We start from the raw sequence: 13,156 nt of genomic DNA on the forward strand, positions 1-13,156 counted from the left end.
GAGCTGAGCAACCTTACAGCCTGCAACAGGCACTACCTAATTTAGATTTGTAAATAGTGCCAGTCTCAGAAGAGGAGATCACTTGAAGGTCCTTGACAAACAGATTCTCCAGATCCTGAATTTGATCAGGAGAAGGGAGCACAAGTCTTTGTCTTGTTTCTCATTTGAAGCTCAATATATTAATAGAGATGTGGTTTTCAAAAGGGGATTATGATGAGTGGATGAACAGTACTCACTGCTGTATGTTTCTCATGTTGGAAATCCTGAGTTGTGAAAGGCCATGATCGAAAGCATCAGAAGATGAGATTAAACAGAAATCAGTTTACAGATGTAACCAAACTGTTAAGAAACTTTCCAATCAGTTAGTATGCTCTTAATCAACTGCAGAATAGGAAATAGAACAAAAACCATTTTGTAAAATGGTTTTATATTGCTCTGCCTTAGTTGGATAAATTACAAACCAGATTCTCAGCTGGTGTGGTAGATTTCTGCAAAACTGATGGTTACATCTTTTACCAAGATAGCAGTGGCAGCTGAAACTTAAACTGGAGTGTTGTGACTCACTTGTTTACTTTTCAGTTTTCTGTGGAGAAGTAAATCCCCGGCAGTCATTTTCACTGCCTTGTTTTGATGTGCACTGTAATGTTAAGTGCTATGTTATGTTGATTTCTGATGTTGGTTTAATTCTTAAAAAAAGAAACAAAGCAACACGAAAACCAGTCCTTTGGAGATGAGGTCAAATAGTAATTAAGAGTAGCTCTATTCTTGTTGGCCTCATTGAACTTCTGCTGATAGCTGCTTCTTCATAGCTGAGTTGGGGGTTTTTTTGTTTTTATTTAAGGCAATTTTTGTTTGTTTCAAAGCAAATATGGATATTAACACTAGCAGGAGCTATTCTCATTTTTGACAGAAAAGTTTGATACTACAATATCCAACATAGAATAGGGTGCTTCCTAAACTAGCTGGAACAGAACTAAAAGTTCCCAAACACTTTACATTAAAGGAAGTAGTGGTCATTATGACCAATACTGGAAACTTCCATCTTAGAAGTTTCAGCATTTATAGAAAGATCAAGATAAAAAACTTGCAAAGCCATTTAAAGTAGGAGCTGGTGCAGAACAAACATCGAAAGGCTCAGAAAAAAAAACAAAAACCCAACAAAATCCAAACCAAACAAAATTCCAACCAACCAAAAAAAAAAAAAAGGAAAAAAAAAAAAACCATGAAAAAACCCAAACCAAGAACAGCAATATAGCATCAGTGTTGTTAGCATTCATGAAGAGCTATTGTAATAATTAATAGTTGTTCCTGACCCCGATGCAAGGGCGTGAATGTATGTCCCAGGAATTTGGGCACACAGATGCTTATTTAGAAATTGTGGTTCTCTCTGTTGCCCTTTGGTATTAATTTCTTCCAAAGAGGCTTATCTGTCTTTGCATAAGAAAGGACCTGCAGTTGTCAAGTGGCCTGAGTGCCTTAAAAGGAGTGCCTAGTAATGCTCTGGAAATGCACTTTGTTGTTCCTTTACTCTGCCTCTAGAAAGTGTCATTTCTCATAATTGGCAAAGGGTCAAGTACCCAGTTCAATCCATGAAAATAAGTGCAATAGATCTGATTCCTGTCCCTCTTCTTTTCTTTTCACTTCTGTAGTCTTTTGTTTGGCATTGCCCTCAAACCAAAAGGATAAATGGTGTTGCTGATGTGGAACAATGTTATTTCATGCCTAATTGGCAGGGCAGGAGCTAGATGGGTGGACCAAACTAATTAGGCCACATGACAATATGCAACTTGTTCACTTCTTGCACTTTACCTGGATGTGAAAGGATGAGTTATTTGGATGTATAACTTTAATTTTTTTTTACCCCAATTCCAGTGTTCTAGAGCACAGTTACTGTTAAACTATTTGTTGCCTTTCTCTTCCTTTCCTTGTGATCCTAGTAGATGTGGTGCAGCCCCTTCATCTCTTTCCCAGCTTTTAAAATACTTGCACAGTGTTCATCGTAGTGGGAGGGTATCTCCCCATGGAATATTTTCTCCAGGGAGGTGGTGAGCTACTGTGGAGTCACTGGCAGTGGAGTGGAGCAGGGAGCGAAGATGGAAGGAGGTAGCTGGGATAGCTTGAGGTAGGAAGCATCTCTCTGTTCCTTTTAAGCATTACTGTGTCTGAGCCCTGTCCACATCCCATACATGTCCTACAATACCTAGTTCCAGTCTTAATGGCTCCCCACCAGTGCAGTCTTCTGGCTTTTCAGAATAAATTTCCCTCTTAACAGGTGCACATGGCAGAACTCAAATCATGTCCCTTTCTCAGACAGATACTAGGGAAAATTTAATTTTATAGTCTACAGAGGATGGGTAAGAGAATTGAAAGGCCTGGTGTTTTTAAAAATGGTTAAAAATTAACAAATCTGTTACAATCTTTAAAGTCAGTGGAGCTTTATTTTGCATAACTAGTGCCCTGTCTATCCCTAAGCTATAGCCTTTTCCTTATCCCTTAAAACAAATGACTTTTGAGACTGGAGGGATGGGTACCAGAAGGAAGACTACAAGCAAAACCAGAAAAAGTAATTTAGTGCTTAGAGAACCTCCAGAGTGTACTTACTGGACTTAGGCAATTCTGTTTGGCAAATGGACAAGCCTTTGGTTCCTTTTTTAAAGAAAATTATGTGTGAACTGGACCCATCCAGTTTCTCAACTGAGTTAAATATTTGCAACCAGCCCGTCTCGATTAGCCATTTTTATACAATTCTTTCATGCATAAGCTGTAGCATGTGCTGTTTTAGTGTTACTGTTCCAGTTTGTGTATGGCACTTGGACACATAACTTGGGTTGTGCTTTCCAGACTGTGCTGTTTGCACTTCTCCTGATTTGAATATTATCTCAAGGTCAGCAATGCCAAGTACTTAAAGCAGGGAGTTGAACAGTGTTGTTCACACTTGCTGTATATACCCTGTACATTGTAGGTGTAACACAGTGCATATATGTTCTTAATGCTATGTGCTTGTCTTTCTGCCTCTTGAGGAAGCTTCACTGCTGCTTTAAATATGTATATTGCAAAGCTTATTATAGGACTTCAGGACTGACATGTCCAGAATCACTATTACTAAAATTGTCACCTGCCTAAGCCAAGGATTAAACACCTGATGACAAATTGCAAAGGGCGATTCCAGGAGTGGAATCATGTGTGTGGTTATACCAGGAAACTTTTAACACCATCAGGGTGTGTTGTGATTCATTATGAGTCAAAGGTTACATACTTTTAGTGTTTTGAACAGACTGACTAATTCCTGTACCACTTCATTTCTTTGACCTACTATTGATTGTACAGAGAGTTTGTCTTGTTTTAAAGATCTGAGAATAACTGGTTGTACAGCACCAGCCCACTAAGCTGTGTGAGAACCATCCAATGGAATATATTGATTAAAATACTAACTTAATTCTGGATACATAGATTCTTCTGTTGGCTTTGCTACAGAGTTGTTGGCTGGTCTTGGGAGTGAGGGTAGGGAAGGTAAAATTATTATTTAATAGCTGCTTCTATCTCAAGACACACACACACAAAACATGTGTTTTGTAAAAGTGATGACTGATTTTTGAACACTCCTGTGTTTGGATGTACAACCTAGTTTATTTGAAGAGGTCCTGATTTCGGGTGGGGGGGAAGTTGTTAGTACTTCAGAGAACCTGGAATGGTGCACTAAGAAATCTAAGGCATGCCCAAAAGGGGCACTTTGCAAAATGAGGTGTGAACATTGTGAGAGGTACATTTGAAATTCAGATTCAAATCTTGGTGGTGCTTTGGATTGGCAGTTAAACTACCTAATATCTGCATTTCTGAGATGAAAGCTTTGTGAAAATAAAGGGATGGCTAATAGGCTGTGACTCGGAAGGAATTACCCCTGAGTAAGCAGGGATGTGAAATCACTTAGGATTTCATAGTTCTAAATTTCTTCTCTCTGTGTATAGCCTCATGTTCAGTCTCCTGCAGATATCTACTTAGTAGACGAAATCACAAATTGGGGTGTACGTTGAATCTGAGTGGGATCCAAGTCCAGAGGAAATGAGGGCTCAGTTTAGTGATAAGACAAATGTAGAGGAGGAAGCATATTCTAAAGCATACTAGGAAAAAATCCCAAATTTTTCCTGTCATTTTATGATAATATTAAAACTCAATAATATATAATATTATTATATGAATACATAATATAATAATACTAAAGTGGGCAGGAGCCCTCATTTGTTTTTCAGGAACAGTCCTTCTGCCATGGAGCCCCTTTGCATGGACTCTGCAGCACATATGAGAGGGTGCTGATATGTAGCAGCTGCTTACTTATTATGAGGCCTCGCTGCCTTCTCTCTGTCATTGCCCTGACTTGCATTCTTAGTGATTCTGTTTCAGTATCCATCCAGGCTGAGCTGTGTGTCAGTTCACACAGAGTCTGTTTTTAATTATCTCTCTTTTCTGACAGGATCTCAGTGTTAAGCCAAACTGAATAATTATTGTGCTTCTTTGGAGATATTTTTATCTTTTTTTTCTCCCCAAATGTTTGCTTTCACATTAAAAATTGATCAGAGTCTTGAGTTGGTTGCTTTGCTAGCAATTTCTTACATTCTTGAGGATTTACTACTGCATTTGAATGAGAAGTTGTTGTGAGGTGAAAAAACAAAGCTGAAGATCAGGCAGTATAAAACAAGCAGAATGTTTTTCCAGTGCTTAGGATAGGATGTGAAAGAGTAAATTCCACAGATGGGGACAAAGTAATAGAGGTCTTAATCCTCAGAAAGTACTTCAGGGACTTCCCCACACTTTTGAAAAGGTTGAAAAGCAGTATATGCTGAGACAGACAATAATAACCTTTAAAAAGAGTGGAGGCATTAACACTGATTCTTGGGAATGAAGCTAGAATATTAGTTGTATGAAGTGTCTTCATTTTACATAGGGCTACAAGAATGTGCTTTTCCATGAGAAAATGTTCACTCTTCACCTAATCCTTCCTGCTACATTTTATGTTTGTTTCTTCAGTTCATCAGAAGAGGGACTATGAAGAGGAATATGGTAGTGGTATTAATGCTGTAACTGGAATGGTGTCCAGATGCATGGTCAAGTTTGTAGTTAGAAGTGAAGCCTGTTGTTATCCAGACTGATAGCTGTGGTAGACAGGAGGACAGACAAAGTCCTTCAGTCTGAAACAGAGAAAAGTGAACTGAGAATATTAGCCATTCTTCTATGTTAATTATCTTGAACTGTTAGGCAATTAGTTTTTACTGCTGATTTGAGAGGAAAAAGAGTTATCGGTTGTGGGACAGAGAGAGAGATGTGATTATGGCCTGCTGAAATACTGAGGATTAGCTGGACAAAGGGAATGGAGAAACTTGTGATGCATGCTAACACCAATATCCCTTTGAGATGTCTGAACTATTCCCAGTTAGGTACATCAGCTTCTGGGCTTAGAGGCAGTTGGAGTGTTACTTGAGAATTGCAAATGTATTGAATTAATGTTTTGTGAAAAGATGTTCTTCCATTGCTGATGTGGTGTCCATTTTGCATATTCATGTGAATTCATTCTAGTGGTGGTGGTTGCCTGTTTTATTCCAAGGCTTCTGAGTGCTTCTGGTGAGTGAAGTAGGATATGTGAAGTCTGATACTTTTGCTCAGAACAGAGTGGGAGCAATTACAGTGATAGTTGAAGAAATGGCTTGGCAAATCTTGCTTTGGTTGCTCTGGTGTGGTTCTAGTTATCTCATGTTGGCTTGTGGGAAGCAGTTTAACTCTCTTCTCAAAGAAAACCACAGAGAGCACAGTGTGCTCCCAACAGATGAGAAAACAACTGAGGAACTGAAGCAGTCTGTGTAGATAAATGGGAGGCTGAAGGATAGAGCAGGGCAGATGGAGATGGAGAAGAGTAAATCATCTACCTATACTTTTCCCTCTCCACAACTGATTCTTTATTTCCTTCTTCTTCCTTAGCTGTCATTCCAGTGTCAAAGCTCTGCCCTACTTTCAAACAAACCCTGCTTTTCCCTTTTTTTTCCCTCTGCTTCCTTCCTACTCTGTTAGATGTGTCCCAAACACAGAACCCTGTGTTCTAAATAACCTCCTCAGTTATGGACATCCAGGCACATTGTCAAGAGCTCATTTCCCACCTCTCCTCAAAACTTGAATCCTTTGTTCTCTTATCTCATATACCTGTCTTAATTTCTTGCATGCTCTTTGTCCTTTCACTTCACTAGGCTGTGGAGAAGCTACTGAGATCATGGCCAGAATGTTTATACAAATTTGGAAACAAGGAAAAAATACTGGTTTTTTCAATTTTCTCCTTTCCCTGATTGAAACTGGGAGATGGGAATCTAGTCCTCAGCACTTAGATTCCTCCTGAATATCACCTTACAAAACACTGATCTTCCTACCTTTCTACCCTTGTTACAAGGAAAACTCTGAATTTGAAAAAAGCTTGATTAGATAAATAGTCAAATGCTCTGCAAGCATCACAAGCATATTCCAAGAAGGAGTTCTTAGTACATAATCAAATAGCTGCTAAATACAAAGAAAGAAGTTTAGAGGTTGTGATTCCTTAAAAATGGACAAGCTTCTGGTGTTCAGGTTTTGTTTAAAGCTCATGGGTATTGGTTAGTTCATACATAACAGATATGACTTGTGAATTACTAAATGAAGAAAAATATGTAACAAAATTCACATTAAAGAGGACCTGAAGTCCTCTTTCTCTTGAAAGCATCTGGAGCTTTTGCTGTAACTTTAGTTGAGCTGAGATCTCTCACCATCTGCTTCATTTCTTTCTTCCCATCCAGGTGAAGTCAAAAGGTAACTCCAGTTCCAAAAGGATTCACAATGTTTTTAAGGAAGCAATAAAGATGCTACAAGAAAAAGGAGTGGTTTTCCAGAAACCTGGTAGCTCCAAGGACTTATACCACGTAAGGAACTGAGCTGTGGTTGTAAACAAGTTCAGGGGTATGACTTTCATAGTCAGTAGAAACAGTAGAAATATTGCAGAAAAAGTAGAAATGTTTCAGAAAGAGAAGCTGGACATCCAAGTGCTCTCCATTTACTCTTATCTGCAGTACTGTTGGTTTTACCTTTGTATAACCCACCAAGTTGTTGTTCCAAGTTCACTGGCTTGCCAAACTGCACTGACGCACCTGAGCTCACTGAAACCTGGGACCTGGGACAGTTCTTATTGAAGTGTGTTAAAGCTTGGTGTCCTACTGAGTCAGCCAGCCTCCTTTGGGTTGAATTCTGTTGTATCACATTGTTCACCTAACTTATGGATGCTGCTAATAGTAATCAAATAATAACTGAAGATTTGATGTTTATTATTTGTCTTATAGGCAGTGTATAATGCAGACTGTAGTTATGACAGTGTTAGCTTAGAATACATCATGTCCTCGGATTGCTTTTCAACAGCCAGGCCATGTACTGTGAAATAGGCTGCTATAAATCACCAGTTTCTTCTTTTTTCTCCAGGTGACTGACCATGATAAGGAACTGCTTAAAGTGACCCTTGATGTGATTAAAGAAGACTGTCGAAAACCCAGGCGTAAGTATCAGTGATCAGGGCTCTGAGGAGCTGGTGCTGATATACTGATGACAGTATCTCCTCCTGCTGCTGGATTAGGTATGCTGTTTGTCCTTACCTCTGGACTTGGAGCTGTTGCTGGTGTAGACCATCAGTACAGCTGAAAGCTGGAGTGCAGGAGCAGCTTCCTGTGAGCGTGGGGAGAGGAAGAGCCTGTGTGCCCAGCAGGAAGCAAACCTCTCAGATCTGAAATAAGCAGTCTTTATCTTTAATCTGTATCTTTTGAGAATACTTAGGTTTTGGGAGGAACCAAATGCAATGAAGTTAGGTCACCACTTAGCAGCTGTTGCATTGCACTCTGCAGAAGTAGCAAATCTTGCTGGTTCAGTTTCTTCAGGGGAGTTGACACAAAAGTGACCATGCAGAAAGGGTAAGTCCCCGCCTCCATTAAGTCAACAATAAAACTTGTTTAAGTCAGTAGGATATTCTCTACAGATTCTAAACTCAGGTAGAGCTCAGGTGGTTGTTCTTTGCAGGTAGAGCTTTCAGTCAAACAAAGTCCACTTATTTTCAGATAATGTACTCAAGTGGCTTCTGAGTTATCCCTGTCCCTCAAACCTATTGTGTCTTATTGCCATAGTGATAACTTGTGCTTGACTGGAATGTCTGCTAATTACACAGGTACATTGCTACAGTGTCTTTCAATTCATTGGGCAGAATGTGTCAGCAGGGATCACTTGCTGCTGGAGTGCAGCTATTTGTGGGACAGAATGTGCTTCAGTACAGAATAATGACTGAGTAGAACATAAGGCATATAATCTTAAATTGCTCATATCCTTATACTAACATAGTAGTGCTTGTAGGACCTGGTGCACGATGGTTATCCTGCTGTGAAAAAAGGCTAAGCGAAGCAGTATTATATTGGAGTTTTCAACTGGCTATCTTAAAAAATGGTACAATTGTAGACAAAGTTTGGGGTGGAGGTGAAAGGTCTTTGTATCCTAAGGGGATGGAGGGAGTTGAGGTTACTGGGCATGCAGGTTAAGATGGGCTCATTTGCCTTAGGCTGTTTCAATGCAACAAATTACCATATCACATTGTTTTATTATCTTTTATCCAATTAACAAATACAAACATCATTAAGAGTCAAATTATTCCTCTGCCCATTTTATACATCATCTAGTTCTCCTGGTAACCTGTTTTGTTTTGTTTTTTTTTAATATATCTGTGCCACTATCAAGACCAGATTCAGCATACAGTTGGCACAGGGCACTGGGTGCTCTCCTCTTGTGCATTGTCACACTGGTAAAGTACTCTGTGATCCATGAGAGGTTGGGAAGTTCTCTCAGTCAGGAGGAGTCAACAAAAGAGAGGAATTTCTAGATCAGTCACAGAAAAGACTTTGAAGAGTCCTGAGTCCTCAAAGCCATGTTTTCCATACTAAGCAGGTTAAAATTAGCAACTGCTTAACTGAGCCTCTTGTTCTCCTTGAAGTTTTCCCCCTACTTAGTTTCCTGCTGTAAAGAGAACAATTTCCAGGTCAGTGTCCCTTTGCTGGTTTTCAGAAGGACCCTTTCAATGACCTGGTCACTGGTGATAGAAGAAAAGTCAAGAAGTTTCAGTCGAAACCAGCAGGGCACTGCGGGTATTTGTTGTCTCTGAATGATGCAAGAGCGTGGAGCTCAGTGTGGCTGCCGGCCCCCCTCTGCTGGCAGGAGGGCAATCCCAGCTGGGCTCCCAGGGAGAAAATAAGGACACCGGCATATACCTCAGGGGCTTTTGCTTGTTGCAAGAAGTTCCCACCTGTTTTCCTTCAAGAGCAGTAGTAATCTTCCATGACAAGAAGGCTGATTTATGATAAACCAAACTCTTCTCTCCATTGAGTTACTTCTCTGCCAGTTTTCCAGGCAACGCCTCACTCCATTGCTTTAGTTGTGACACGTTCTCAGGCCCAACCCAGCTGTATGGAACTACTGTACAAATAATAAAAAAAAAATCTGAAGTGTGCCTACTGAGAGCTCCACAAACCCTGATCCATAATGTGCCTACATGACAATCCTAGTTCTTGGCTCCACTTATAATTCCAAACAGCCTGATCTTAAATGCCCTCACATGAGGCCACTGTGGGTCCATCTAGAAGCTTAAGATAACCAGACAGCAGACAGTGCATTTTGACTCCAGATTGAACTGCAAAATGGATTTATTTTTTTTTTTTATAAATTTGCCATGGTTTTAGGCTTAGATCAGGCTGATAGTAGAGAGGACAAAAAACCAGAACCACTCGAAGTTAAATTTAATATGTCAGCATGTACCCTGTGTGAGATGTCCACAGTGGGCAAATGATAGTTGTTCTGTAACTCTGCAGCCCCTGATGTTGGTTGTCAGGCACAACAGTTAATGGCAGCCTGGCTTACCTCAGCTGTTGGACAAAAGTTGGAACCCGAGATGTCTGTGAAAGAGGGACAGTACGACTCCACTGTAAGGAGTGTATTCCCTCAAAGCTGGGCTGCAGACTAGGAGTGTTTCTGAGCTACTTAATGACTGTAAACACCTGCAGCTACCCCTAAGTGCCATCTAGGAGGAAAGTATGTATTGCACTGTTGGGTAACACTTGAGTCACTAATTAATTCATTGAAACTTAAGTTACTGTAGATCAGGGATGGGCACTTCGACCTTCTTATGACAAACCTATGACAAATGTAAAATGTGGTTACCCACCTTGTTTGCAACAACAGTCACTATGACCAGCTAGAGGCATTGTTCTGTTCTCTGTACTTACCTCTCCTAGGGTGGTGGACACATTTTGGCTGTCAGCCACAAAGGCCTTTTATCATGCTGGATCACTAACTTCTAAAGAAGTATTTCTGCCTGATCCACAGTCTAATAGGAATTAGGCTGAACTGTTTATTTACCACTATCTACAAGTGACTTTTTTTCAGCAGCTTCTAAGGCAGTTCTGGGGCTCAGCAGATTCTAGAGTAGAGAATAACTAAAAAAAAATCAAAGGCAGCAACAACAAAATATAGGGACCTCCCTAGCCCATAGCAATTTCTCAGTACCCTTATCAAACTTGCCTTGCATCACATGAGCTGAGGGCTGAGGAGAAGGAAAATAATTTGTGTTGGTGTGTCTCGTTTATGTTTGTTTTCCATTGTTAGCCACCGAGGAGAAATGTGTTGTGGAGTTCAGCACTTGGAGAGACTGGGAGCCTGCAGCACGGATGATTAGTGTGTTACAGGGTCTGTGGGAGGAAATGTTGACTGGAACAGCTTCGAATGACAGCTTCAAATCACAGCTCCACCTGGTACACAGTAGCTTTGTGCAGCCTTTGGGGACCTCTGTGCTTGCCCCATAGGAAAGGGTGTTAATTTAAAATTTCTGTTCTCTTGTACATTTCACGGCTAATTCCTCTTAAAAGGAGATAAAATTTGATACTGAAGGTCTGAGACGTTCTACTTCAGTAATTGTCTGAGTAGCCTGAAGGGCAGGGACGGATCGCACTGAGGTGAATGGAAGTTGCACTGCAGCAGTTTTTCCACAAGATGCCAGCGTTGGGCAAGCGGTTACAGGTCCTAGCCGCATACCTCCCACCTCCCTGCTGTGCTAAAGAGTTTTGAAGTTGGGTATGAACAAAATTATTCTCTTTTGAGTCCTTGTGAAGCTGCATAAACTGGATAGCTTGGTACTCTTACGTTATTGACCTCATTTTCAAGTCTACTGAATGACTTTTATATGTTACAGTTGACAAGACTGAGACTTTAACCCTCATTACTACTGCTGCAGCCCTGACACTTCCCAGAAAAGTCAGTGGAGACAGCTGATAATTGAAGAACTGTAGGCACAGACTGGATCTCTTCCCTCTGAATACACACACTTCTGCTTTAGTATCTAGGCTGTTTTTTCAGGACTGATCTGGATTATAATAGTTCAAAAGAGGCAGATCGAAGTCTTTCCTCCATGCCTGGCTGAATTTTCCCTTTTTTCCCTGTAGATGCTGAAAAAGGCTGCCATTTCCTTCATGTCCTAAATTGTGTTCGGCAAAGCTACAACCCCTCCTTGGCTGAAGTGGTGATGCACCGTGTCTTGGAACTGCTGGAGAGTAACAGTGATGTTGTCAGCACTATGGAAGGATATTATATGGCATTTTAAAGAGAAAAGACAGGATACATTCATTCTGGTCCATTCAGGAGGAGAGAAGAAGGAGACGTTGAGTGACTCCAAAAAGCTTTTATTAGCTGATATGATCTAGATAGGGGATAAAAAAGAGCCTTCTGATTCTCCAAATGCTGGTTTTGTCCAGCTTCAGAGAAGTTGTTTAAATACTTGTTTTAATATTCTTGTTGACTTCCTTGCTATTCCTAGTGAGAGCTGTATCAGACTGATTCTGGACATTCTAATACAGCAGGGGAACTGGAAAAGAAACTGGGCTCTTTCCTTGGAGTAAGATGAGACATTGGCCATCCTCATATTTACATCTGGTGGGCTGTAAAGAAAAGTCACTGCTAAAGAGCACTGTTGCCTTTTGTCTTTTATTCTTTGTCACCTTTGGGGTAAAATGCTACCCATAGCTGCGCTTGCCGAGGAACACAAGACATAGATGTAAACACTGGCCTAAAGAAGGTTACCATGCGAGATGTTTCATCTGGAATAATCACAGCTCTGTTATGTGAAACAGTTCAAAAAACGGAGCTGTTCGGTATTTATCCTTGGAGGGGGCTTGCTGCTGCAGGGGCTTGTCTGTTTAATTAATCTGTTTAATTAATGGTGTAGAAGTGAGACCTTTAGCTTGAAAAGAGTAGAGAAGATTAAATGTATCCTTTTTTCTTCTGCACCTTCCCTGTAAGAGTTGCAATTGCAGACTCCCAGGAGGCAGATGTAGTGGTAAAGCCCTATAAGGATTGACATAGCTGGGAAAAATAAACCATATGCATGAGGAAAGGCAGTGAGGAGCCCCATGTGTGCCAGGTCTCTGGTTTGTTATATTATATGCCTCATTCCAAGCCCTGTCTGTAGAGACATATAGGCTAAGAAAAAGGCATGACAAAATATTTGGCATTTGCATTCAGAGGCCTGTGGAAAACTCTGGCCTTAAAGAGGTGGTAAATTTGTTCATAGTAGAAAACTATGTATGAATCATTCATTTGCTGTAAATTCCCTACTTGGTGCAGGACTCAATAGTTGGTTTCCCTGTGGGCTGCCCTGCTCCATACATTACTGCTCTGTTTTGAGTTGGGTACCTTCTAGTCAGATCTTAATATGGGCCCTGAACAGGTCCTGAAGGATGTAGCTGTGCAGAAGGAAATAGAAGAGGATTAAGGAAGAATTGTAGAGTGTTTGTTCCCCACCCTCTACCCCCATAAATATCTCTGTAAATCAGGAAAAGAAGGCAGCTTCTGAGTGCACTGGTATTGAGGGAAGTTGCAACTTTAATTAATGCCTCTGAGAAGGTCTGGTTGGCCACTGGGGAGATTTGCTTTTTAAATTCCTGCTCTGATTACTGATCAGTTTGAAGTGATGCTTAAAAGCAAGGGCTATCTATGGAAGAAGTAGCTTGGAATATTAATTCCTAAATTCAAACTCACTTCAGGAGTTTTCCATAATCAAGCAGTACATATGGGTAAGTTG

The 13,156-nt window shown here is 40.5% G+C and overlaps 1 protein-coding gene across 3 annotated transcripts in view; it reads left to right on the top strand.

The window, feature by feature from the left end:
• The window catches only part of STN1 (STN1 subunit of CST complex), a 42,466-nt gene extending 30,423 nt beyond the window's left edge, over window positions 1–12,043 (top strand). For all 3 annotated transcript variants that reach the window (XM_027738769.2, XM_027738770.2, XM_039390691.1), the window contains 3 exons: window positions 6,807–6,929; window positions 7,480–7,552; window positions 11,523–12,043. In XM_027738769.2, the coding sequence (XP_027594570.1) occupies window positions 6,807–6,929; window positions 7,480–7,552; window positions 11,523–11,680 (354 nt within the window). In that variant the 3' untranslated portion in view covers window positions 11,681–12,043. The remainder of the gene's footprint in view (window positions 1–6,806; window positions 6,930–7,479; window positions 7,553–11,522) is intronic.
• Window positions 12,044–13,156: the final 1,113 nt, after the last annotated feature.

This window comes from Pipra filicauda, unplaced genomic scaffold, assembly GCF_003945595.2.
Source record: "Pipra filicauda isolate LSUMZ 115617 unplaced genomic scaffold, ASM394559v2 scaffold85_size2586006_pilon, whole genome shotgun sequence".
In the NCBI taxonomy this organism is placed as follows: Eukaryota; Metazoa; Chordata; class Aves; order Passeriformes; family Pipridae; genus Pipra; species Pipra filicauda.